The sequence below is a fragment of the Hippoglossus hippoglossus genome, chromosome 17 (genome assembly GCF_009819705.1).
Source record: "Hippoglossus hippoglossus isolate fHipHip1 chromosome 17, fHipHip1.pri, whole genome shotgun sequence".
NCBI classification, from domain to species: Eukaryota; Metazoa; Chordata; class Actinopteri; order Pleuronectiformes; family Pleuronectidae; genus Hippoglossus; species Hippoglossus hippoglossus.
Window position 1 is genome coordinate 19593161 of NC_047167.1, and position 27162 is coordinate 19620322.

At 41.5% G+C, this 27162-nt stretch overlaps 1 protein-coding gene across 2 annotated transcripts in view; it reads right to left on the reverse strand.

Annotated features, from left to right (window-relative positions):
- Positions 1-12624: 12624 nt before the first annotated feature.
- LOC117778625 (retinal-specific phospholipid-transporting ATPase ABCA4-like) overlaps positions 12625-27162 on the reverse strand; it is a 33330-nt gene continuing 18792 nt past the window's right edge. The window contains exons 24-51 of one of the 2 annotated variants that reach the window (XM_034614336.1): positions 26470-26651; positions 26056-26161; positions 25487-25692; positions 24869-24923; positions 24579-24632; positions 23604-23767; positions 23388-23512; positions 23144-23242; positions 22595-22876; positions 22378-22410; positions 21671-21776; positions 21514-21588; positions 21056-21225; positions 20493-20670; positions 20260-20375; positions 19945-20092; positions 19418-19541; positions 19016-19145; positions 18753-18873; positions 17688-17750; positions 17297-17403; positions 16282-16423; positions 15451-15585; positions 15070-15173; positions 14770-14862; positions 13750-13999; positions 13073-13295; positions 12625-13040 (exon numbers count right to left, since the gene is read on the reverse strand). In XM_034614336.1, coding sequence (XP_034470227.1) covers positions 13179-13295; positions 13750-13999; positions 14770-14862; positions 15070-15173; positions 15451-15585; positions 16282-16423; positions 17297-17403; positions 17688-17750; positions 18753-18873; positions 19016-19145; positions 19418-19541; positions 19945-20092; positions 20260-20375; positions 20493-20670; positions 21056-21225; positions 21514-21588; positions 21671-21776; positions 22378-22410; positions 22595-22876; positions 23144-23242; positions 23388-23512; positions 23604-23767; positions 24579-24632; positions 24869-24923; positions 25487-25692; positions 26056-26161; positions 26470-26651 — 3485 coding nt within the window. In that variant the 3' untranslated portion in view covers positions 12625-13040; positions 13073-13178. The remainder of the gene's footprint in view (positions 13041-13072; positions 13296-13749; positions 14000-14769; positions 14863-15069; positions 15174-15450; positions 15586-16281; positions 16424-17296; positions 17404-17687; positions 17751-18752; positions 18874-19015; positions 19146-19417; positions 19542-19944; positions 20093-20259; positions 20376-20492; positions 20671-21055; positions 21226-21513; positions 21589-21670; positions 21777-22377; positions 22411-22594; positions 22877-23143; positions 23243-23387; positions 23513-23603; positions 23768-24578; positions 24633-24868; positions 24924-25486; positions 25693-26055; positions 26162-26469; positions 26652-27162) is intronic. The other variant, XM_034614337.1, reaches the window with a different exon arrangement.

Below are 27162 nucleotides of genomic sequence, written 5' to 3' on the forward strand. Positions count from 1 at the left end.
TGTGCTTTGTTTCCTGGTGACTCTCAGTGAGGGAGAGGCAGCTTCCACACACACTTTGTACTGGAGGACTCATCGAAGCTTCGTGCTCTGGTTTGTGCGTCGGCTTTTGATTATTGATTGTAACTTTCAGCTGTGCTGTATTGATTGGACATGTGTTGCAGTTCTGTTCTGTACAGTGAGCCCATGGAAACACTTTGTTCTGATGTTCCTTTGTGAAGAGGAAACGGGACATGAGGCAGAGAAATGTCACGAGTCTTCATTTAGTCAGATTAGTTTTCATATTGGTTTGAATAGAAAAATAAACTATTGTTTTACACCTGGGACATAATCATTAAAAAAAATGTAAAAGAAATTTACAATTCATTTGTAATCGTGAACAAAACCTGATTTGTAAATTTGTGACCATGTGATCAGATGAAGTTTTACTTAAAAAATTAAAATGAATTTTATTTACATGTTTCTCACAATTTTTTGTGATTTCAATTCAAGCTTCACATTTTGTCAGAATCTGTGTCCAAGCAAACTACTGGTGAGTATTAAAGAAACAAAACATTTCATAAACTGAGACTTTTGGTGGGCGATGTTAATATTAATTTACTAAATAATGTTTTTTTAAAAGTGTGATAATATGAAGCCAACAACATTTATGGATTCTAAATAATAATACAAATTTTACGAGTTGAGATTACTGTGTGTGTTTGGCCTTGAGGTCTTTTTTAAGCCGTCCACTGCTCCATGCCCAGAGGTAACTAACAGTGTTAGAACAATCATTCCTTTACTACACACACACACACACACACACACACACACACAAACACACACACACACACACACACACACACACACACACACTCACACACACACACACACACACACACACACACTCACACACACACACACACACAGACTCTCACACACACACACACACACACACACTCACACACACTCACATGCTCTGGTATCCAGCTGACAGGCTCCATGTTGAAACTCACCTCCGGGTCAGATCGATGCAGATCAGCCAGACAGGAAGCATCTGAAAGGTCAGAGCCGCAGCCGGCAGCAGCTCCATGCCTGTAGGAAACACAGTGTGGATCTCCACAGATATTGATCCCTGAGGAGCAGCCATGTTAAGCACTTCTCCGTGTGCAGTAAACTCACATGCTTCTGCACTGCATTCTAATATTTAATCATTTTAACTGACAAACTTTTGCACAGCACATAGACTTTATTTAAAGATGGACGACGCATCTCTACTTCCTTCCACTACACAAAACAAAGCCAAGATATCGGGAGAAGGGATCAGGGGGTGGAGCTGCAGATACATCGACCAATCCTGAGTTAATGTCAGCTGTCAATCATGATGTTTCAACCCGTTTATATAGCATCAAATATAAAATATAAAGATTCGAACAAACCTGATTAAAATATCAGAAATCAGCTTTGAGAAAAACGTACTTGTGTTTATTTTCACTCGGCCGACTAACACGGAGGAGGCGAGGTTAACTCGCAGCCAGCCACCAGGGGGCAATCAATACCCCACTGGCTTCACTTTTTGGAAACTGTCATGTCGTCCATCTTTATAAACGTTCTACGCCGCACTGACGTCAAAAGCACAACGTGGCAGCACCTGAATCCAGGATGTTATAGCTTCACTTTTGTACAACGGGAGGAAGAGGAGGCGTGTCGTCCATCTTTAGTTACAGTGTCTGGTGCAGTAGGTGTCACAGAGCTCTGTTAAATCCTGGCAGTAAATCTAAAAGTAGCATTTTCCTATCTCCTTCAGGCAGCAGCCCGATGAGACACAAACACACCAACCCACTAACTTTGCCACTGGCCAACATGTCAGTGTTTCTGTTCTGTCAGTGAGGCTGATTCAGTGAAGCTGATTCAGTGAAGCTGATTCAGTGAAGCTGATTCAGTGAAGCACACTCATGCACACGCAGGTTTTACTTCTTTATTCAAGTATTAGCTTTTGTGCAGCACACTGTTAAGTGCCTGCAACCATCTCACTGGCTCAGAGAACACACTGTTTGTGTATGTGGGCTCATGGACACATGTAAACAACAAACCCTTTTAGAAATATTTAGACTTTCTAAATGTATTTTCAGTTAAAATACATTCATGATAGAATAAGTAACATGTGCATGTCCAAAAAACGTCTTTATCAAAGCCATGTGCAGAGTTTAGTATTTTCCTTTTTAGACCGAAGGTAAATCCTTATTTTGTTAGATGAGTATTTACAATGAAGGTCTTTAAACTTTCTGTGAACTTGTAACAACAATGTTTTGTGGCTAACGAGATTAAACCGTAAAGTACTTGTTTAGTTATTATTAGTAAAATATCATTCCAATTTTTGTTCCTCTTGACAGTGTAAACTTTGTCTTTTTCTGTCAGTGGCAACTGGATGAAAGCACAGACTTTTTCCTACATTTCCCAGGGGGCCCAGACCATTAGGCCCAGACTGAGAACATGTTGAACGAGACAAGAACCTGTTGGGAGGTGAGCTGTGTTCACATTGTGTTTGAACTCCTGTTGAACATCCACTAAGAGTCATAACAGTGAATCATGTTACACTGTCAAGGTGAACTTTAGGCTTTAGAAACTAATTTAAACTCCACACTGTCAATCTGTGAAAGAATCAAATGTACAAACTTTCACTTCTTTCAAAAGCTGCACATTTCTTCTTTGTGATCTTTTGGCTTCGGTCTGTTTCTGTACATAATATTTTCCATCAGTCGTTTTGTATTAACTTTCATTACCTTTACCAGGGAGGTTATGTTTTCAGCCTTTGGTTGTTTACACAAAACTGACTTAACCTGTTTGCACCAAACTTGGTGGAGGTCTGGGGCCTGGAAAGAATCTATAAAACCTTTGAGGGGATGTGGATTAAAGACTCAGGATTTTAAATTGTTTTATTTTCTTCCACTACATCTTATGACAAAGATTTAATTATGATTCCCAGACCACTTGATCACAATCAGTGTCGTTCAGCTTGGTGGAGATATGAGCTCCACTGAGTGACTTTCTAGTCGAGCTGTTTTTCTGAGCAAGCTTTACAACCACCTCTGGACATATTCAGCTTTAAGAAATCATTGTCTGTTTTTTAAACACCACTGGCTACTCTGCTCTGTATAAACTATGATTCGATTAAACACGTCCTGAAGTTCAAATTCTGCGCAGACCTTTCTTTGGTGGATTTACAACAGTTGGAGACAGTTGGATCCTCGCAGAACAAAATTAATGCGTGAGTCTCCACAGTGGGAATCAATCCACGAGCCTGTCTTCAAAGGTTTTGGGAGTTTTTAGTTCAAGAAGACACACACAGACATAAATCTGCCAACACCTCTGCTCATTTCTCCACAGCGTTGCTCCATGATTCCTCCGACAGCGACTACAGACAAAGAATCACGTACGCATGAACCCCCCCCCAGAGCTGCTGGATGACCACAGCTACTGTAAACTCTGCTCCGACCACCAAACCCAATCACTCCACCCTGAGGCGGGGGTGATCATTTCAGATTTTGTTAGATATTTCACGGTGGGAGATAAAAGTAGAGGCAAATGGAAACAAGGAAAATTCTCGTAAATTTATGTCAGCTTTTTGCAAGAGAGAGAGAGAGAGAGAGAGTTTTGTTCTCCGTGCCGCTGCTCCTGAGCGACTGTGTTAATTTTGAATGTCACTTCTTCTCCTGCATTTTCTGTATTTGGCTGCACTCCCCCTGCAATCATCCCTTATCTGTGTGCACAGCAGCTAAAGGTTCGTCTCCCTGAATGAATGGGCTCAATAAAGCTGTCACGGCCCAGACTTGTTGACTCTGTACTGAGTCAGGTTACACGGATCCATCCTCTTTATTGGCTTCGGTTTGGCTACAGATCCACAACGTGATGTTCTGCTCACACACACGACTGCCATTAAAACACAAAGTCACTAAATGTGCTTTCGCTTGTTTGTTGCGTTCTTGTTTGTTTCCAGGCACCATTCAGATATATTGAGTGAGTCTATAAAACAAGACTGTGTAGCTTTGTAACAAGGAAATGTTTTCATATAGTGTCAAATATTGACAGACGTCTTTAAAGACACAGCTTTATGTTTTCAATATGTTGGTTAAAGCATCAAATGCTGTTTTTCTATCAATAAAACGTTTTTTGTTCTGTGGTACTTTTAGTGTCTCAGTTAAATATCTAAAATGTAAATGTAAAATCCGCAGCAGAGCAGAGGTCACATTCAGCATCGGATCAACTTTTAGGTTTTGTCATGAATTTTTAAATGAGCCGATAGGTGATGAAGAGGGAACCGTCGTCGGGTCCCTGGAAGGACAAACGGGCTGTCAGCTTCTGCGGCTGCCAGGACAGGTGCTCACCAAAAGATCTGTGACTGACAGCCGAGCGAGTGGCGGCACAGACGAACAGGTTCCTCTTCCAGATGAACTTTCCACGGCTCAATCCTCAGAGACTCATCTGTGCCAAGGACCGGCAGATATCAGAGAATGAGAGTGGATGTATGGATTGTGGAGGAATAGGAGTTTTCACCCTGACTGCACAGTGGAGGTATTTGCAGGTTTGGCGAATTTGTAAATGTGTGATTGTGCTCAGTCATTGCTCAGTTTGAGATCTGTGTTTCTAGTTCAAACTGGGACTCTAACAGTTGTTTCTTGCTGGTAGTGTGATAGTGGCAGCCATGTTGTTAATGTTACATGTGAACCAGGAACAGAAGTCGAACAAAGCATGTTTTCTGGTGGTGGTACTTTCCAAAACAAGGAAGTGGTCACAATGTCTTTATTCTGTTATAATCAAAGGGTTAGTGAAAGAAAGTGATTTTAACTTCATTGAGCGACCGTGGCTCATCCACTAACCAGAATGCCGGTGGTTCAAACCCCGGCTCCTGCAGTCTGATGAATGGTGGGCGATAGAAAAAGTGGAGAGAGGCGCTGTATGAATGTGTGTGTGAATACGTGAACGTGTCTTGTTTTTAAAATAGCACTTTGAGTAGTCGATGAGGCTGGAATAGCACTTTATAGATACAGTCCATTTACCATTTAGCATTAATACGTCTTGGACATGCAAGGGGGGAAAGTGTCCGTGGCCACTTTAACTCTTACGAAGAAATTCTACTTCCCAAGTCAACAGTGCAAAGTATTTTTTTTATCGTCGGTAAAACCAGAAAAGTCGTCTTCTGCATTATTCATGGAAAGAATGAGAAGTTGACAGTGACCTGCGATAAGCTACAGAAGGTGCAGCTGCAGAAAGTCCTATTTTTCTCAGGGTCGTGGGTCCCACAGCTCTATGGCACAATATGGGACCCTGAACAAGTATTTGCAATAAAACTGTTTATGTCTGTTTAGAGAATATTGAACCGTGGAGCATAGGACCCTGGGAACATGGACACGCTCCCCCCGTTGCATCAGCTCCTGCTGCTGGTTAGGTGGCACAAATTCGCTGTCAGCCTCCTCTACATTAAGACGGATTGAAGCAGACTCCAGACATCTGCTTCTAAAAGCCGTCACTCAGCGACTGTCGTGGATTCCTGTGTCGTTGTCTGCGAGACCTTTTGTAATCAGCCTGTGTGATGTTGTGGAGGTTGTGTGTCCCTCGTCCCTTCAGTTGGTTTTGAAGTCTCATTTTGTTATGGTTTAAAATGAAATGAACTAGAGATTCAGGAGAGAGATATTCATTCCCCGGGCCAGTGATTCAATTATGTTCTGTGAACGAGGCTTATCTGACCTTTTAATAGGGAATCAGATCAAAGTTCAGTTTCCACAATTACCTCCATGGTCTCACAGAGTCAGGGCGTCTCCGATAGTGTCAGGAAACAACACAATCTGTAATTACTGTTCTACAATCTGAAAAACAGGATCCACTTTGAATGTGAACATATCGGACTGGGCATATTTCAATATGTGTATTTATAATTCATGTAGATTATTAGTGAGACCTCGAACTGTGGCTGATTTTACAATAAAAATATTTAGAAGTTACGATAGAATGATAAAAGATAGATTTTATTTCATGGTGCCATTCCAGAAACACCCAAGGACACTTTACGATGCATAATAAATAAACTCGTAAATAATTAAGGTAAAACCAAACGTTAGACTCAGAAACAATCTCGGGGGCCCATCGGCTACACATCGGCCTGATGAAGAGAATTTGTCTCTGAGGGAATCGGTGCAGACAGCGGACGTCCGGGCCAAGATGTCTTCTCTCCGTTCTCTGTTTACAATCTGATTAGTTTCTTTTATCACATGAGTCGAACGTTTCTCCGCACGAAACACAAACCTTCCGAGGTGTTAACATCCAGACGACATTTTGACTCTATCAACAGCTATCTGAACTCGAGAGCAGGTAAATAAAAACGCCAATAGACGTATTTCGATCAATGTGTTCCACCTATTTCTCTACAGATTCACATGCATAATATATTTATAGTAGGATTTTGGAGTGTTGGAGTGTGTGTTGGACGAGAAGCCAGTGATGTGGTCCGTGGAGTTGTGGAGGGTTTGCAGTCGATGCAGGAGATTGGTTGAATGGATTTCTTTTGTCTGTGGTTGACCACGCCCCTTCGCACTCAGAAGTTTTGAGGGTTTTTTCTCCAGCGAAGTCTTGACAGCTGCTCTCTCTCTCTGTTTGTGACCGGCAGGTGAAGCGAAAAAAACAAACTTTGACTGACATTTTTCATAATTATAATCAATAGTCCTGGAATAGCGGTTGACAGTGAGCCGTGTTGATCCATCTCCCTCAATCATCTGCTCCGCTGTTCCCCCTGTAGGGTCTGTGTACCACTGCCTCGACTCACACCTCCCCCAGGGAGCAACAGCGTGAGGCTGAGGTGCAGCGAGGAAGCTAATGAACGTATTAGTCATATCTCTAACGACTCACTGTATCGCCACAGCATCTTGGCTGGAGATTTATGCTAATCATGACTGCAGAGAAGTAAATGCATATTGTCTCAGGATGTCTTCGCTCCTGCACCGATGAGACACCTTCAGGGATCTTTTAAATTGACGGCATCCGAGCCCAACCTGTGAAAACGTTGGCATGTGCCGCGGCAAATTACAGCCCAAGGAGTTTTTGGAAAGTTGGTATTCGCATCAGCACGAGTGCGGAGAAGTGGCAAACTAATGATGAGCCAACTCTACTATTGATTGGAGCTCATTGTGGGTCCCTCGGGGTTCAGAGAAGCCCACACACCCGGACCCACAACATCAACATCTCAAGTTCCAGCGAGAGATTTCTTCACTGATACCAACTCCTCAAACTTTCTCTCACTGTCCTGTGTTTGCCTCTTAAATCTAATCCGGCAGCAGAACTTCTTCTACTTCCATTAAATCCCGAGTGACATCATCTTTAGGCTGAATTTTTGTATTATCTATCGCGTGCACTCTAAATGCAAATGTGTCGGGTTGTGGCAAAGAAGTGTCTTAACGCTGATTTAAGAAATGACAGCGAATAGTCCACAAATGAGCTGGCAGCTAAATAAGCTAAATTAAGTTACTCCCGCCTCCTTACGAGTGTTGAGGTGTGAACAAATGAAGGTTTGAGCAAGAAGCGCATTTCATTCGTACATTCTCGGGAGTTTCACGAGTACATTTTATGTAGCATGAAAAAGTGTGCGGGTGTGAGACGGCGAGAGGATGTATTTGCTGAAGGTGTCTCAAGGGCGACTCCTGCAGCCGTGGCGGAGACGAGAACACACCAGTCAGGAAGATGCAGGCTCTCTGTGCGGCGGCGGCGGCGGTGGCTCCCGTGCACTTGATCAGTTATTCCTTCTATGAGCTCACACGTCCCTCAGACTTCAAATGACACCTTCTGAAGGTCCGGCCACAGACCTGAGGAGACGGCACACGTTCCTTGTTTTGTTGACTTGAGACATTAATGGGTTCTGTTTTTTTACAAACCTGATGTTTGTGTTGTTGTTGTTGTTGCTTCTGGGTCAGGATCAGGTCAGAAACATTTTCAAAACAACATTAAACTTCGACGACTCTCTGCTGAGTGATCGTCCTGCTCCACTGTAAACTACACACATACCTGACTCTGATTCCGTCAGCACAGCCACTGATCGATTACCCACGAACGATTGATGAGCCCAGCTCGCTCAGGGAAAACGCCATGATTGCGGTAATTTGGGAAACAGCTGAGCTTTTCTTCAGGACTGACTTTATCGACGGGCGAGTTTCTCTCTGATTCTTTGAGTGGACCTGAGAGTTTTGGGATGTTTCCACACCTGGAAGTCTGAACCATGGGTCAGTTTGATCCAAACCAAAACCACCTCTGGTCGTGCTATGTTTTGATTGATTGGTCCGAAGAACCTTTCACACCTTTACCGTTATTTTGGTTCAGTCTAAAGTAAATAGTCCGAAGGTTCGGACCAAACAAGGCAAGTGTTAAAAACCTTAGACGTTGAAAAGATTTGTCTCAATATATTCAAAAATATACCAAAACTATTTCATGTGCATCAATGTGTTGCAGTCTCTGCCGATTTGGACAAATTAAAATCTGAAAAATCCACTTAAGCACAGACATCCACCCAGTTTATGATATTTTGTGTGTATCATATGGAAAAAAAGGAAAAGTACACATTTAGCAGAACTTTGTGAATAAACTTCCAAGGTGACAGGATGTACTTAAAGGTTGTTTTTTTTAAAAACGTCTCTTCTCTTGGTGCTTTTCATGTGTGGTCAGCTGCCTCATGCTGCTTCAGATGATTGTGCTGCTGGACTCTTGGAGATAATGCTGCAGACATGTGTATCAGTGGACAGCTGCCTGAATGCACAGTGATTGAGTTGTGAATGTGTCGTCAGAGATAAACACTCACGGTCCTCATGTCCAGTGCAATCAGCATCTTTACCTTTTATTGTGCGTGTGAATCTCTATCATTGTCTGCTTTTCTGTTCTGTCTCTGTCTCACTCTCCTGCAGAGACAGTAGGATACAGTATGACACACACACACACACACACACACACACACACACACACACACACACACACACACACACACACACACACACACACACACACACACACACCAGGACCCATAACGCTACTCATTTCATTTTTCTTTGGCTCATACTATAGCAGAAACTTCGCTCCTCATCTAGGACTTACATTTTTTTCTCTCCATCCTTCAACCAATGCCCCCAATTACACTTATGACCCAAACATCCAGCACTCTGTCTCACAGGCTTTAAGAACAGGACTTAAAAAGAGCATTATAATGATGTAACTCAAAAAAGATTCAGACATATTCCGACTGCAAGATGCCAAAACACACACACACACACACACAAACACACACACACACATGCACACACACACAGGCACACAGGCACACACACACAGCCACGTGTGAAAGAGTTCGAACACGTGTGTAAAGATATAGAGAATGTGGAACAAGGTTTTCTTTGCAAACAAAGAATTTAATTTTAAATTGATCCTTCATATGAAAAAAACTAATTTACATCATTGACCTGTGTCGAAACATTTATTATCATTACAGCTTCAATTCACATCTGCAACCTTGTCATAGCTGAGATTTACCAACTCAGTTGTAATATCACAAGAATAAACTCATGTTGCAAGAATGATGTTTTAATTGCGTGATAAAGTCGTAATATTAAGAGAATAAAACATTACAAGGATAAAGTCTTCATTTTTGGCTACTTATCATTTTTAGAGGGAGAATATTATAAGATCTGACTCTGCGTCTGCGTTAAAAGATTTTCAGTTTCATAATATTTTCTGACAAAGACTGAAAACATGATTCAATAACTGAACAATTACTTAATCAAATAACTAATTCAGCGAGAAATTAAAGACCAACGATCAGAATCAGAGCTAGTTTTCATTATTTTGTGAGATGTTTAACAGGATTTCTGCCATAATTTCAAATCATAAAAATAAACTGTTTTGACAAAGCTCATCAGAGACACATGAGATATTATGAGCAATTCTCTCTGTGACAAGTTTATTGACTGAATGTGCCACTCACTTTAACACATCACAAAACTTCTTGTTGTTAAATCCTGTAGGAATTTGTCTGATGCTTAAGCAGAAATCAATACCAGGTTAGTTCAGGTCAATATATTATATATTCTATAAATTTAAAACAGAGTAAAATGTGTTTTACATGAAAGTTCTTTAAAAAAAAAACCACTGTGAAATTAAAGCAGAGAGAGTCAGACTTTTTAAAGTTCGGGGCAGATTTATTTAAAGTGGAATAGCTGCGGTGTAGAATTGATTTTGGCGTAAACACAGTTTATCACATAATTAACTTCATATGTATCGACCGGAGGCAGGAAGCTTTGGATCGATGCACGTTATGTACGTGATTAGTGCCGACTGATGAGCCACAGGGCGATTCTGAGGCCGCGCTTCTCCAGGGGTCAGTTTTCATAGATGCACAGTTATTCCCTCGGCACCGTCTGTCGGCCGCAGACCATATTCTGCCAAACGAGAGAGTTCTGTGCAGGAGTATCTGCCGGTTGGGTTTTGAAAGCAACATGCGGGCTGCAAGTTTTTGATTTTATCACAACGTTAGAAGAAAAACAATTCAGATTATTCTTCTTCTTCTTCCTCGGAGCTGGTGAGTCACCAGGGGGTTTGCAGCTTCTCTGATTTCCTGCTGTGCAAAGCAACAGGTGAGTCAGACGGCTCTCATATTAAGACAGAATTCCAGATATGAAACATGCTGAGGAAGAGATTGTCTTTCACAGTGTATGATCATTATAGTGTAAAAACTTTGTTCTGTATAGTTTGAGACTGATTTGAAAATAATTAAATTGCAAAATTAATGATAAGTGAGTTAAGGCAGTTTCCATTCATGTAAGTAATTGTGAGAAAGTAATTACGATTCTTATATTTGCACGTGTAATATTCAAAGGTCACATTCACTTCACTTTCCTGTTGTTCCGCTGCTGATCTTAGACTTTAATCACACAGACTATGTTTCATTAAACTTCATTAAAATCAAAGTGGCAGAGAAGTGTCAAATTAAAACAATAAGAGTTGATGGCGTCTGAATGCAGCGACAGTTCCAGTAGATTGACTTGTCGCCACAGAGAAGTGTTTAATGAGACAAAGAGCTGTGCACTGATGTGTGATGTGACTCCATCACTGACCTCCAACATGTCAATGACCTTGTTATCTCCATCATTTAATAACTGTCATGGCAACAATGAGTCGGCCAAATATTATATTTTATTCTACATACAAAATATTTACATTATTTCATATATTGCATGTTACAGTCTTTACTTCCACTTTACAAGAAGATTTCAATTTGTTTAAGACTTTATATTTTCATTCCAGATGTAAATATTGTGTTTCTTAATTCATAGTGTATTTCAAAGTAAAAAAAATGATAGTTTATGTGAATCTAAACTGATCTACTGAATATTCCCTTTGGTAGTTTCACCCCATTGCATTAAAATGCTGCTTTGATCGTGTACAAGTAACAGCAATCACTTTACATCCTCTGTAGTCGTCTCCGATTTGAAAATTAAAGAAGAAAGGAATAGTTTTGAAAACATGTTTATTTGTGGTGAATAGCTTAGATCACGCTTATATAAAAGTGAAAGATGTCCACCACAATAACCAACAGTTGAAAGTGAGGCTTTAAAAAGTGTTTTTGTTCGACTGGAAGTCCAAAAAGCTGCAAATTGTCTGAAACATAAACTGTAAATAAAGATGGACGCATCTCTGTCTTCCCACTATTCAAAATTGAAGCCACGTCTGAAAGCACAAACTGTTTGTCATGTTTTCTTTCAAATTAACTTTTATTTACAATTCACTAACAATTAATCAATTATTCAAATAACTAACTAACTGATTAATTTTAGTCCTTCAGATGTTTTGAATGTGAAATCTTCATTTGTAAAGTAGCTGTATTATCATATGTGTAGATGAGTAAAAAAGTATAAAGTAGAATAAAATAGAAATTCTAAATTACAATTGTCAGGTACAAGTACCGTATTGAGTAAACGTACTTAGTTACATTCCAGCACAGTGTGTTGATGGTATTTTGTGTGTTCGATTCCGCAGAGACAACAGGTTTTCAGTCTCAGCGTGCTCTAAATGAACCTTCCTCAGGATATAAACAGCCCTTTTACAGTATGACTCATTTACCCCCCCACAGCGGCATTATTCAAGCTCATCGGCTCCATCCAGACGACCATATGGGCCGGAGAGGAGCACGAGATCCACAGCAGACGATTCGTTGGCAGCCCTGAACTCCGCGGTGCCATCATCCCTCTTCTTTCTTTGAGGTTAGCCGGTGAATTCAGACCAGTGGGCGGCTCGAGCTGCAGACGCCAGTAATTGGACGATGTGCCGGATAAATTCCAGGTTGTGACGAACCTCTCGGGCGCAGCGTTGCCTTGGCACGCCACTGACCCAGAGATGCTTTCTTAGCTTTTTCCGCGGAGGTCAGAGGAATTATTGTAGGTCAGCGGAGTGAAAAGCCTTTCAACTCTAAATAACCCACTGCAGCATCCAGTGGCTTTGCTCTTTAGAGAAGAGAAGCAAGACGGGTCTGAAATATTTAATGAGAAAAACTGAACTTCACATAAACCTTATGAAAACGGTATTATTTGGCTCAGAAATCAGCCGAGCACCGAGCGGAGCGGGAAGTAGAAAGCATGTTGAAAGTTTATTTGGCCAGATACAAAATAGAATTCCTCTTATTTACAGCTATATTCATCTAAAAACCTGTTTCATTGCCAATATAATCCTTTAAGAAGACCATGTTTTTTGTACTGACACTGAGGAACAACATGAAATGGCAAAGTAGAGAAAGAAACACTGAACATTTACAACAGTAAATGACTGAAAAGAGAGTAAACATGTTTTTTGCGCTCGGACAACAGTAAATGACACGTAAATAAAATTGAGGTGTGTGTGTGTGTGTGTGTAACTGTAGACGTACTGCTAAGGTGCTGAAGTATTCATAACACATACAATATTTACATATTCATACAGCTCAGTCAATGTACGTAGTAATATCTCTTTTTTTCCATATTTCCGATGAGGAATTCTCTTTTTGCATTAGTTTTCAAACAACACACATGATTTCAGGGAACGTGTCAGACATGTTCTACCAGTGACTCTGGCAGGAAGCCGTTAGTTTACCGCCCTGTCGGGGAAACACCTCCCTGCTTGTGTCTCTGCCCATTCACAGGTGACTTTCATGTTTTCCTCTTCACCGGCACGATCTTCACGTCTTTTCTTCCTCCCGCCATCCGTCGGTGTAACGTGACGTCCTCTTCCTCTCCCGTCTGCTGCTTGGCAAAGTTGACAAACACCTGAAGAACAGAAAGAAGAATGAGAACGGCCCCTCGAACAATCACACACACGATTGTCTGGATCTTAAAGTAAAAATATAAAAGAAAAGTAGGAAGTGGTGGAAAAAACGTAAATGGTAAATTTGTCAGAGGAAATTGTTGAAGAAAGTGGAGAAAAAAAACAAACTTAATCCTCAGCAGCACCAAAATGAAATGGGTTTGTCAAGTTTGGTCGATATCAGTTGAGTAGTTTTGCGTAATACGGCTCAAAAACTAAAATAACAGAAATGCCCTGTGGCAGAACAAGTACTATATTAGTTTTTCCAGCATGATTAAAGAGGAAATTAACAGTTTTGTCTAAAGAGAAGTAAAAACATTTTCATAACCTTGTATGAAAGTAGTAGTTTAATAACATGTAGGAGGCGATTGGCCGATTGTTCTTCATTAAACACACACAGAGACGTTGGGGACGTACCTGGTCCAGCGTCGTCTGAGACACGGAGTAATCTTCGATGCTCAGCCGCTCTTTGTTGGCCACGACCACCTGAAATATCCTGGCGAGGGAGGAGGAGGCGATCTCGTACTGCAGCGTGTTGTAGTGCTTCTCCCGCTGAACGCAGCCGGGGAAGCTGCTCTCCATGAAGCCCTCCACCGGCTCCAGCTCGGGGGACACGCCAGCTTTAGATGCCTTGATTTTCATGGTCACTATGTAGCCGTCACCGAACCTGGAGGACAACGGCAAATAAAACTTACTTAAGGACAGAGTGTATATTTTCTCTTACCTATTATTTAAACCTACAGCTTTTACTACACAGGAAGAGCCACTGTTTATGGCAGTTACTTCATTACTGCACATTACACACATTATACAACTGATATGGATATACTGATATTTCCTATACAGATTTGTTGGCTGATATACAATTTAAAAATGTATATATATATTTTTAAATGTCAATGATTTCTCAGCTGTTGTTATCAAACCCTTATGGCAAAGAAGTGTAATTGAGGGTTGATATTTTAGTTTAATCATTAAACCTTTATCTAAGTATTTAGAAATACACAAATACAACCAGATATAGAGAACTTGTCTGAACAAACTGTTTGTTTAGTGTTGGTTTGGTTGTTTGTTTGTTTGTAAGCAAGATTACACACAAACAACTAAATGGATTTCCACGAAATTTGGTTGAAAAATAGGGCGGAGAGTTGTTTTCACTTTCTTTAACATTGTGGGAGATATTATTATTATTTTCCTAGAGAATAACATTCATCTTTATAAAAACAAAACTTTATGAAACTGATGAGTGTATGAAAATTTGGTTGAGCTTGATTGAATTTAAAGGGACAGTTGGACCTTGGCAGAGGTTTACACTTGTTTATTCTGGAAAATAAAACTTGTCATATCGTCACATATCAACAAACATGAATGCTGATACCAAAGTGTCAGTGAAAGTCTCATATCGGCCGATTTAAGCCAACGCCCAAAGCCTCTTACTTGTATTTGAGATGCTGAATGGTTCCCAAACACTTGAAGGTCCCATTGACCATGATGGCCAGTCGTGTGCACAGCGCCTCACACTCCTCCATGCTGGTGGAAAACAACAACAACCCTGCTGTTAGTGCTGCTATTTCACATCTGTCAGCAACAAACAAAATAAATAACTTCGCCCCAGATCTCTACGGGGAAATCAAGCAAACACCAGTTTATTCATGACTTCATCAACAACTCTTGGCAGGACGGTTAACTGTGTTTGGTCAGCTGCTGCGGGCAGATGTTTGCGGATGGATACTGAACCTGTGTGATGTCAGCACCACGGCCCGGCCATCCTGAATGACGCTCATGATGGCGTTCCACAGGAAGCGGCGGGAGTGCGGGTCCATCCCCGTCGTGGGCTCGTCCTGAACACACACAGGGACACAGACAAAACAGAAAAACATGACTCTCTGTGCAATAATTACACATGAACTGGGACCAAATCCTTATCTGCATCAGCATATGGTGGAAATTTCAGATTTATGCCAGTTTGAATTAAACTGAGCCGCTGCCTGCCAATGGATAAAAACATTGGAGGCCGGGCTCGACTCAACCCATATGGCCTCCCATCTGGATCCATTGGACAATTGCATTGATACATCTCCCAAAAACCCAGATAGTGGCTTCACCAGCTCCACTCACCAGCAGCACCAGCGCCGGGCAGCCGATCATCGCTATGGCAGTGGAAAGTTTCCGCTTGTTGCCTCCGCTGTAGGTCCCGGCACAGGCGCCCGCGTACTCCTTCAGGCCGAGCTTCTGGACGCCCCACTCCGCCACCTGCAGGGGAGAGAGGACGTACGTCTTGGAAGGTTCTTCTACCCATATTACAATACTTCATGTATTTTAGGATGAGGACACACAACAACACTACTGCAAAATTGAAAAAGGACAAAACAAACATTGGCAAAACACTGAACAGAAGGACGTATACAATTTGGAATACAGATTAGCTCCCTGTCCACTGCTTGGGCTAATTACAGGTTAAAATGACCTTAGACAATTTAACGGAGACATTTCACTAGTCTGGCACACCCCCAAACAAACATAATAATAATAATAAACTTTATTTATATTGCACTTTTTTTAATAACAGAGTTTACAAAGTGCTTTAACAGCAAAGCAAGAAAAGTAAATATAATAGAAATAACAATCAGCAGGATGCAGCGTGACGAGGAGGCCAGACGACCACGTTGGAATTAAATGAATAAATACAGAGCTGTGTCACATGAAAACTTCAACACATAAAAGCAGTGATATGAATTATAAAATAACATTTAAAAAAAAAGTAACATAAGGAAAATAAAAGCGGTTGACCAATCACCACATAGTGGGGCAAACTGGCCAATCAGAGTAGTGAGTTTTATCAAGAAAGTGATGTCTTTCGAAGTAATAACCCAAATTAAAAAATAATGAACCTGAATATGAATATGATATGTGTCCTTTAATGTGTGAAGCTGCAGGAGTCTGACTCACTCGGGGGATCTCTGACTCGGGAACCCCTCGGAGACGAGCGTACAGGTACAGATGCTCCCGGCCGGTGAGGAGCTCGTCGATGGCATCGAACTGGGGACAGTAGCCCATGTTCTGGTGCACGTCCAGTATCTCTGTCAGGATGCTGCAGGAACAAGACACAACGTACCCAGTTATGTCAGGGAGTCGAACTGGATGACTCCTCCTGAGGAAGGTAAGTGCACCGAGGGAGATGTGTGTCGGTGATTCACGGGAGGTGAGATACAAATCAATTGCATGATTCGGATTGGTGAGAAGAATTAAATGTGTGTGTGGCCATAGCAACCAGACTGCATTCATGACTGACGGCAATATAATGGAGGCAAAGCTGAACCAGAGTCGATGCTCCACTCACACGTCTTGATTAATGTGAGAATCACTGAGAAAAAAACATTTCTAAAACCACGGGGTTTATATAACTTGAGTCAAAATGAAGTTTCTTCTTTAACACACTAATGGATTACAAATTTTGTGACGTTTACATTTCGGTACAAGTGTTCTAACAAGAATTCTAAAGGGTAAAACTGTTTATTGGTATAGTTAAATTTTTACGAACAAAACACTGGCACCAAAGCAAAAACTATTATCACACCATTCAATCATTTTCTTGCAGAACAGTCGGAACAGCGTCTTCTTACACGGTCAACAAAAAAAAAATGGTGACGTTCCCATTTAATCCCATTAATTTAATGATCATGCTTCTACCTTTTATTTTAACCATTTAGAGAAACACGTTGGTTTTAGTTACAGGATGAATTACGTCCGAATGACCTTCCTGGTTTTTTTAAAAACTTTCTAAACTCATTGGACAGTTTCCAGTATTTACACACATTCATCCAGCTGGAACTGTGAGCACGATAAACCCAAAGCAACATCAGATTTATTTATTTATTTTTGAAAGATAAATGCCGTTCAGTCCAGCCCTGAAAGTGCTCTGCGTTGTTTTGTCCTGGGAAAACAGGGAGTGATCTCTGGGTACCTGTAACCGACCACCGCCGCCTCCCCGGAGCTGACATCAGTGTCACCCGTCAGCATTTTGAAGGTCGTCGTCTTTCCAGCTCCATTAACTCCCAGGAGGCCGAAGCACTAACGGGACAAAAAAGCAATCAGGGCTCTGGAGAACACACGTTCAGCCGAGACACACACTCTCACTATCAAATAAATAAATAGGAGCGGAGGTAAAGATGCTTCTTTCCGCCGCCTGCTGACGGTAAATGTCAACATCTGCATCTCTAACTGTCGGGCCTCAGAGATCAGTCAGTGTGGAGGTTTTTTTACTTGTGCAAACACATGAGACTAGAATCTGAAATACTGAGATGGGAAGAAAGGGGGGGGATTAGTTTCTCCTTCAGTGAACTCAGTGACTTTACCTCTCCTGCAGGGACTCCCACACAAATCCGGTCCACAGCTGCCCTCTTCCTGCCCACATACGTCTGTGCAGAGAGAGCACGGAGACAATGAACCACTACATCTTTGCACGCTTCAAAAAGTGACGGGTTTTTAAATGATCAACAGCATTTTTATCATCATCTTTAGAACATATATTTTACATATTTATATATTATATGTGTATTCTCTTCATCTTTGTCTTTATTTACTCTTAATGCTACAGTTTATAATCTTAAAAATCAATTGTAATTCACATCTATTCAACACTTTTTGATATTTACATTAAAATATTATTATGTGATCTCAGGTTTGTTTAGGACCTGCTGGATTATTAATTGTCCATTGTTTTATCTGCATTTATTTTATATTTGTTTCATTTCTCTTTTGGTAGAACGACTGAATTTGGTGGAAATATGGCAAAAATAAAATAATTTTAAATTCAAATGAGCTGTAATTCTTATGTGAGGCTGAAATTCAATATCTTTTCTGTGTCCAGAAACATCCCAGTGCAGGTTTCTGTGGATGTGCACATGAATATTCTAACAATTTTTTTGCTGCTTGGCACTCTGACATTTCACCGAACTGTTCGTGTATTTCGACGAGGATGAAAAGGATTAATGAAAATACAGCTGAACTAAAACTTTAATAAGAAATTAAATTGGATTTCAGAAGGAACCAAAAGAAGGAACCAGAGCTTATAACCTCCTGTCCACTGGTTTGGTTTTTTGGTTTCTTTGACAGCAGGATTATGCAAAAACCTACTGAACAGATTTCCACAAAACTTACAGGAATGATGGGCCAAGACAGAATAAATTACATTTGGCATGGATTTGGACAATTGGACGGATCCAGGAATTGGACATTTTCACGAATAATTCATGGATATTAATGGAAAAAATCTGTCATATTTAAAAGACTGAATACAGTTTGTGTAATTTGGTGCAGCTTGATTGGATTGATACTGTAATTCTTGTTTTACATCTATCTATAGAATCTGGTTTATATGAAGTCATGGTAACAGACGTGCTGGTGTCAGGGACGTTTACCTTAGAGAGGTCTCTGATGTGCAGGATGTCTGTCTTACTCCCTCCTTCATAAACTCTCTGCCTCTCTGCTGCCACATCGTCGTCTTCATCTCGCACAGCAGTGTGTTTGTAGTCTGATGACCTGAGGGGCACGAGAAAAGCTGCACTTATTATCGTTTTAAGAACTTGGTAAGATTTCTCATGGTGTTTGAATAAATTGATCCTGGTTGCATTATTATAGAAAGATGAAGGAGAAGTGATCTGGGGTTAAAGTCGTCCCTTACCAGCGGTCCAAGAAGAACCGGTACTGGATAAGAAGGTTGAGAGCGAAGTAGATAAAACCTTCCGCTGCCATGCAGGCGACGTTCTTCCCCACAAAGTCCCAGCGGAACGGGTTGACTGTGTGCTCCTCGCCTGTAAACAGAGACGAGGTCGGTACTGGAAATAAACCTTTTGTTCAGCGAGTAAATAAAAAGCCCCACATGATTTAGTTATATAAGCTTCAGCGGCTGTACAAACAGAATTCTTCCAGACGGTGGGAACGGTGACGTCTCGTTCTTACTGCAGATGTTTGTCACTGAGGAAATCTGACGAGCTGGAGCCGGACACAACGACAGACTGGGCGAACCCTGTTTCCACCGGATGATGCTGGTTTTGTGAGACTGTGGTCAGTGCTGAGGACTCACCAAACCTGGCATAGACATCGGTGACGGCCTGGTTCATGGCCATGTCGATCAGTCCTCGGCCCAGGCAGAAGTGAGGGAACACCAGCAGGACTTTCTTCAGCCACTCGTTCACCATCAGCAAAGACTGGAAACACACACACACACACGCACACACGCACACACACACACACACACACACACACACACACACACACACACACACACACACACACACACACACGCACACGCACACGCACACGCACACCCACACACACGCACACACACGCGTTAAACACACGTTAATGTCACGTTTCTTCTGAAGAGCATAATTGATTCAACACTTGCTCAGAGCTGTGGTTGAATGTGCACAAGCTCCAGTCTGTCAAGTTTCAGTGACGTGAGAGAAGTGAAACTGGGGTTTATTGATTTTTTTCCATTTGAAGGAGTTGATGTAAAGTTTTGAAATCTTGCCGAGGAGGAGACGCTGAGTAAAATGAAACTGGTGAAACTTATCTTGTCTTATCTGAGTCTTTTGTGCTTGTTCTTACCCGATTGTTTACGAACAGCTCCAGGATGAAGGTGATGGCGCTGCTGTTGATGCCTATGAACAGGTTGATGCAGGACAGGGAGACGTAGGCGGTGCTCGGGATGTTGAATATGTAGGACAGAGGATACATCATGGGCGTCACCGACCACCTGTCAGAGAAATAAATCACAGTTATGGGAGTTTTATTTCACCTCCTTAAAGCCATTTATGTATTTTGTTTTGTAGCAGATGAAATTATCCACTTTCTCTTGTTTCGTTCAATCATACATTTTTCTTTTCCTTATTCATTTGTCATGAATGAAACTTGAAGTCTTACCCGTAGAGGAGGAGCAGAGCGATCAGTGCCGGCAGGTTGGTCGGTGACGTGTAACACTTTTTGTCAAAAGCCATGAAAATGCCGATCACCAATGCAGTGCTGAGAGAGTAATTTATCTAGAAGAGGAAAAACACAAGTCACTTCAAATAATAAATCAGCAAAAATCTAAAGTTACGTAACATCAATCTCCTTTAAGACTTGAAAATTGAGATTAGTATTTTGCATTGACTCACCATGTCCCAGAAGAAGTTGGCCACCCAGTAAACTAAGGGACTCACGCCGCTGACAAACTGCAGGTGTTTGGCCTTGGTGACGCGCTCCTGGATGAGGTAGAGGACGAAGCTGGCGGGGATGAAGGACATGGCGAAAATAACACAGATCGCCACCACGGCGTCCACTGAGGTGGTCAACCTGAGGGGGGAGGTCGATGAAGTCAGTACTGTTTACTCTGCTCTGAGAATTTCATATCCAATGATAAAAAGAGATCATGGTTATGTAAACTTTTTTTCCAATAATGATGTGATTTACTTTTTTATTATCTATTATCTATTTGGCGCCATACAAATAAAATTGAACTACAAATAATTCTCTCTTCTTTCTTTTTGTTATCTGTTTACTTTGTAGCAGACATATTATTTCATCTTATTTTTTATTCAATATAATGTTTTTCTTTCCCTGAACTGTTAGAAGAGGTCATTCTAAAAGCTTTTACTTCTCCTGCTTAAACTTCTATTACATTTTCTGTACAGTACATCCAGTCTGTATTCTGTTCAAATGAACAACTACAAACACTCACACGGTGACTTCAGAGAGCTGCTCCTTTGTGAGGTTTAGCGGATGGTTGATGGCGGTGATTCCAAACTTCACAGGGTCGGCCGTCGGGGGTAAGAAGGCCCGCAGGATGGCGTTATTGGCCACGTTCATGAAAGTCACCATGGCGTGCCAGCCTTTGTTATTGTACCAGACCTGACAGCAGAGAGCGGAGTTAATTGAGCACATCTCACACGCCCCTGACGCGATGATTACAGAGCTGATCTACAGTACACAGAGCTGCAGGCTGACAGTTACATGACATTACATAAAACCCTCCATTATTTTAAGTGGGGGTGCGAGCCATTAAAACAAGCACTTTCAGCTTCAGTCGGTGTCCGTGTGATGTGACAGACTTTATAAATTGAAAAGTTTGGAATTTAAAAGGAAAGTGCAGATCCAGTAATTCCCAGCACTCACTGGTTAGAGCAGAAGAACTCTTACCTTCACATTAAATTCACTTTCCATGTATCGTAAGAAAGGACCGATCTCCCGCAGGGCAAGTCCTGAATAGTAACCCTATAAAAAAAACATTAATTATAATCAGATTAAACTAACATTAATCTTGTGTTTGTAGTAAATGAATCAAGCCAGTAAATACCCCTGTGATGTTGAGAATCTGTCCGAGCTGATGGAAAACCGTCTGGATGTCTTTGGGGTTCACGTCCAGGATGGGGAGTTGTCCTCCTACTGACAGACCCCCGTACCTGGGGACAGACGCAGAAGATTTACACTCATTACTCCACATGAACGTCCCTTTAAAAGATGTAATGAATAATGCACAAGAGGAAAGAGACGTACAGCAATCAGGTTTTTCTTATGAATTGAATTTCAGACCTTTGTTAAGTACGACAGATAAGAAGGAATAACAAAGTCCCAGTTACTTAAACGTCCCAGTAATTCAAGATAAGGTGAAGTAACCGAGTAGAGAATAACTATTGGAACTCCACATTGTTTCACAAACTAAAAGTAGAGACAGTAGGTATCTATAATTTTTACCACAGACAAGACGCCGAGTGTACTGATATCAATTCTGACCGACTTGTTTGTAGATGATCAGTTATCGGTTCCATATTCGTCTTGTTTGTTATTGTAATAAAATATCTTCAAACTTTGCAGACCACAAAACCATTTCTCTTTAAAAATCTAATTTCAAAGCTTGTTTTAAGTAGCGTTAAATGAACATCACCATAATTAAGACCAAACTAAACCTATGTAAAACCTGGTGTCTAGTATTTTAACATATTTAAGACTTATTTTAACTTCAGACTCTGGAGAAACCCTGAGCAACAACGTAAGGTTCATTACCTTTGTTCATTCACCCAGTATTTGCTCTTCAAACTGTGAAATGGAAATCAGAGTTTGATTAAACAGAAATATATTGAAACAGGTTGATTAAGTGGTAAAAACACAATGATTTACACAGCAAACATGGCATTAAATATATTTATAAACTTGCTTGGGGGTGTGTTTCAACACGTTTGTGTAATATTTCCATGTTTTACCATTTGATAAAAACACCTGCCTGGTTCTTATTAGACTGGGGTAGGTTTTAACCAGGTAGTCGGAGATGTTCCTTTTGGTCAGATCCAGGATCGTGTCCCCCGTGGCGTCGGTTCGCTGGCGAGGGGGGGGGCCTCCTGCGCCATCGGGACAGATGGGCATCATGGTCAGCTTCTTACTGGAGCTGCACAAGCAGGACGGAGACGGGTTCCTCTGGTTCCACTCAGGACTCTCTAAGATATTGCTGACAACGGGGGAGACGTCGGGAAACGCCCACGCTGATGTGATGTTGCTGCAAGGCATTCTGGGTAGAGAGGAGTGTAGAGAAATGATCAAATCACTGAACTTTTAGAGGCAGTTCTGTTTCACCCTGATTTTATAGCATCAGATAATAAATAAAAACTAAACTTGCTGGAAAAATGCACACTTGAACATTTGACATGTACTTTGACTTTTTAGTTTGGTCCATGTCCCATCTGCTAACATGGAGGAGGTAGGAAATTATATGCACTTTCTGTAATAATCTCATTCTTTCCTACAATAAAAATCTATGAACAGTCCTGACACTCACCCCAGTGGGTCTCCTTCCATGCAGCGTGTCCCCAGGCCCGGCCGATGTGACAGACGCTCGGTGAAGTGTTTCATTAAGGGGTCCAACGGCTGCTCATTGCTAAAGACAGAAGACACACAGAGATGTGACGTCACATGCAAAGATGACTTCCTGTGCATGAACATATTTTCAGATCTGTTCAGATATTTCCAGTAAAAGTCTTATAGAAGTAAAGTTCACAGTGTTTTGGTCCCACAGGTCTGACCTGAAGAAAATGAACTGTTCCCCGTACATCCAGGGAGTGAGAGTCAGACTGGGGTACTCTCCAAACGGAGGCACGATGGTGGTGAAGATCAGAGCGATCAGGACGAAGCTGGCAGGAAAGACGATCTGAAATCACACAGGAATAAATCAGTCACCAGACTCTGGAAGTCTATTAAAAGTTACATAAATTAAAAAAATTCAATTCAACAGCACAGACCTGTGCCAGGAAGTCTTTCTGGCTCCTGCTGGCGTGGTGAAGCCTCTTCACGAGCAGCGCATGGAACTGCTTCATGGTCAGAGCCGCACCTTTCACCTGCCGGGAGCCCTTTCCTGCGCTGCTGTCTGATGCACTATGGGTAGTGCCGTTCAGGCCATTATGTTCTGTGGTAAAAAGAAAAAAAAATTTAAATATCGCTCTTAAAAATGTCTCTGAAAAACATTGGCGAACTGTGAAACTGCAAACTGCAGAGGTATAAAGTTGGAGAAGCAGGTTTGGGATCAGCAGCTAAAAGTCATCTGAGCTTTCTGGTCTAAAGTATAAATGAGTAAATGTTTAAATTTGAAGCAGCAAGAAAAGAGCAATGAAGCAGCAAAACTTTATTCTGAAAGCTTCCTGAGTGATGCTCATTCTGTTCATCTTCCCAGACCTGGATCACTCACGACCACCAGATGATTTAAACTTCACTTTGACATCGCTCGCAAAATTCATTAGAAAACTGCATCTGTTATGTACGGAAGAGGTTTAGGATTCGGGATAAGAAAACAATAAGAAGAGGAAGATCGTGTTTTTGCAATTTGAGGATTTAAGTCTAAATGTTGAGCGACTGAAGAAAAAATTTACGAATTCATTTTTGTATAATGGCAGTTATATTCGTTAATGTCAGTAGTTTAATATAATCTTAAAAGTTTTGATGTAAAAAGTTTAAAAAAGAAACTCTCCAATGATTTAGTTAAGATTTTATTCCTCGAAATGCAAAATAGAAAAACTAATCTTCCTCTTCTAATTGTTTTCTCAGACCTTTCCCAAATATTGTTATGTTGTCATGGTAACCTCGTATGAAAATATCAAATTTGTTCTTATGTGATAACTCCACATAAAGAAAAAAAAGTAGCTAATGTAAAATCGACAGAATCTGCTTGTGAGTGACCAGGTCCAGCAGATGAGTGGATAAGTGGCTCCCGGGTCTCTGACCTTCGTCTCCCTCTACACCAGAATCGATTTGTCTCCGCTTCAACATCCACTGCTCTAGAGGTGGGAGTGTGCGACACAAAAGTGAGACACAACACGTGAACACAAACTAGACGAAGGATGCTCGACACCACAGGTACTGTAGCTCAAGTGAGAGCTTACAGGCCGGTTAGGGGACACACAACAATAACAGCAAACAAGTGTGTCAACAACGCGTTAGAGGGACGGGTCAGAGGGTCGCAAATTCAATTCCAGGAAAAGGCCATGAAGAATAAATCAGTGGTGGTATTTACCAGGAGTGGTGGCATTATTCGCTGCTTCTCCATCTGCGGTGACCTTTATGAATATCTGGGGAAAGAAATATATATATATATTTTGAGATTCAGAACTTTTCACACATTAAAGAAAAAGTTCCTGTTTTAATCGAAGATGTTTCATGATACAGGTTCGTGATTTTCCTTTATTAAACTCTGGGATTCTGTTAAAACCAGGAATAACATTTAAAAAGGAACAAATCAGACAGTGTGGTTGAATCATTTAAACCTGTTTTCAATACAAATCATATGATTTAATGCAATTTCTTCAGGGAGCAGCAAATTGTTGTTCCCTGATTTTGTGTTATTTCAATATAATGAGTCAAAATTGTTGAAATAAAAGATCTGTAACGGGAAAGTCGAACCGGCAACCTGCTGCTCAAGGGCACATATACCTGTGCATGACCTTTGACAGTTAACTGCATTTCTGAGCTTTTGACCTAAACCTTGGTTTCCTGTTTGAGTCTCATTCACCTGCCAGTGTTCCAGTGTTGGATAAATGCAGTGGAGTAAAAACTACATTTCACTGTAATTAGGCAGAAGCACAGAACTTAACTAAAAGTACATCCACTGCACTTTGAAGTTCGCCGTCCCCACCTCCTCTAATGATGTGTCCGAGATGCCAAAACTGCTGAGGCCCATATCATTCAGAGTCTCCTCCAGCTCCCGGAACAGACTGGCGTACGCGCGGTGCTTGAATCCTTTATTAGGGAGCAGGTAGGTGAGCTCCTGTCCAATCATCTCAATCAGTTTGGCTTCTGGGACGTGGTGGTGGATGAGCCCGGTGATGTTGTCTATGTCCCCTGAGGAGAGAAAAAGATCAAAATCCCAAACAGAGGAGGTTTTAAAAGAATAACGTGTTCCCCCAAAAAATAGCAGAAACGAAGACGACGAAGGAAGGAACGGGAAACTGCTTACTACGGCAGAAAAAAAACAAAAAACAAACATAATTATTCAAGCTGTAAAAATGCATTAGTAAGTTGCGCTGGGACAACTTCACGGTACCGCATCTCAAGCACAGAGTCCTCAGGGAGAATTAGGAGGAAGAGGCTGTTGGGCCAATATCACCTCTAAATTATAAATGTGGCAAAGTGATGTTTTGTTTCTGTGTCGTTGCTGAGGAGCTGGTGAGAGACGCAGAGAGGAAGTGCAGGACACACACTCACCATCCAGGACTCTGTCCAGGTGCTGGGACTGGTTCTGAGACTGGTCTTTGTACCCGGTGCATAGGGAGCAGGAGCAGGAACAGTCGGAGGCGCAGTCGCAGTCGTTCTGACAGAAACAGACATGACAAGAACAACTTTAACAATCCTGCCAGAACTAGAAATACTGCGGTTGTATCCCTCTGCCTCCTGTGGAGCTGTGACCTTTGACCTTTTGATCAACTGAATGTTTTACCAAATTTGAAACATATTCCTCAAGGTTTTCCTTGGATGTTGAGTTCTCAGACCAAGACATGTTTTCTAAAGGGCACAGTGACCTTGACCTTAGACCTTTGAATCACCCAAATCAAATCAAGGTAGACAAAGTAGAGATACAACACAGCAGCTGGTAGATTTTGAGTCAGAGTTGAACCTCACCTCCCTCTTCCTCAGTTCCTTCATGCGTCGTACCAGCGTCAGATAGAAACCGACTCCGAAACAGTTCTTGAGGAAGAGCGGGGAGCCGCAGCAGTGCAGCTGGCCCTTGGAGAGGATGCCGATCCGGTCGCTCAGCAGGTCGGCCTCGTCCATGTGGTGGGTCGAGAGAATCACTGTCCGGCCTGCACGGGAGTTTAAGTTTGGATTAATTTGCTAGAATCTGGCATGTTTACATGGAGGGTTTTTAAATTGATGCTCATTAACATGCTCGGCCCCTATCAAATAAATAATTAAATAAACAAAATCCTCCTAATGAGGTCGTCTATGCAAAGATTTCCCATCACACCCTTTGCTTATCAATGCCTCTGCTGCTCTGCATCATTATTTCTACCCGTTCAGCCCCTTCACCACCCGGCGTCTACCTGTAGGCTGCGATAGTGAGGTTAAAGATATGTGTTCATTACAAAAATCATCTCTATGTAATCGTATATCTGAGGGATAACGAGATCAGAGCCTAAACTCTAAATACTCTCTGCTGCTGCAATAAACATTTCAAACACGAAACATCTGACTGAGAGAGCTTCTGCTGAATCAAAGGGAAATTCCAGTCCAGTCTAACTGTAAAAAAAAATAGCTAACCATAGTCTTCAAGTGCTTTTGTCAACAAATTCTAAAACACGTTGATTTTATGAC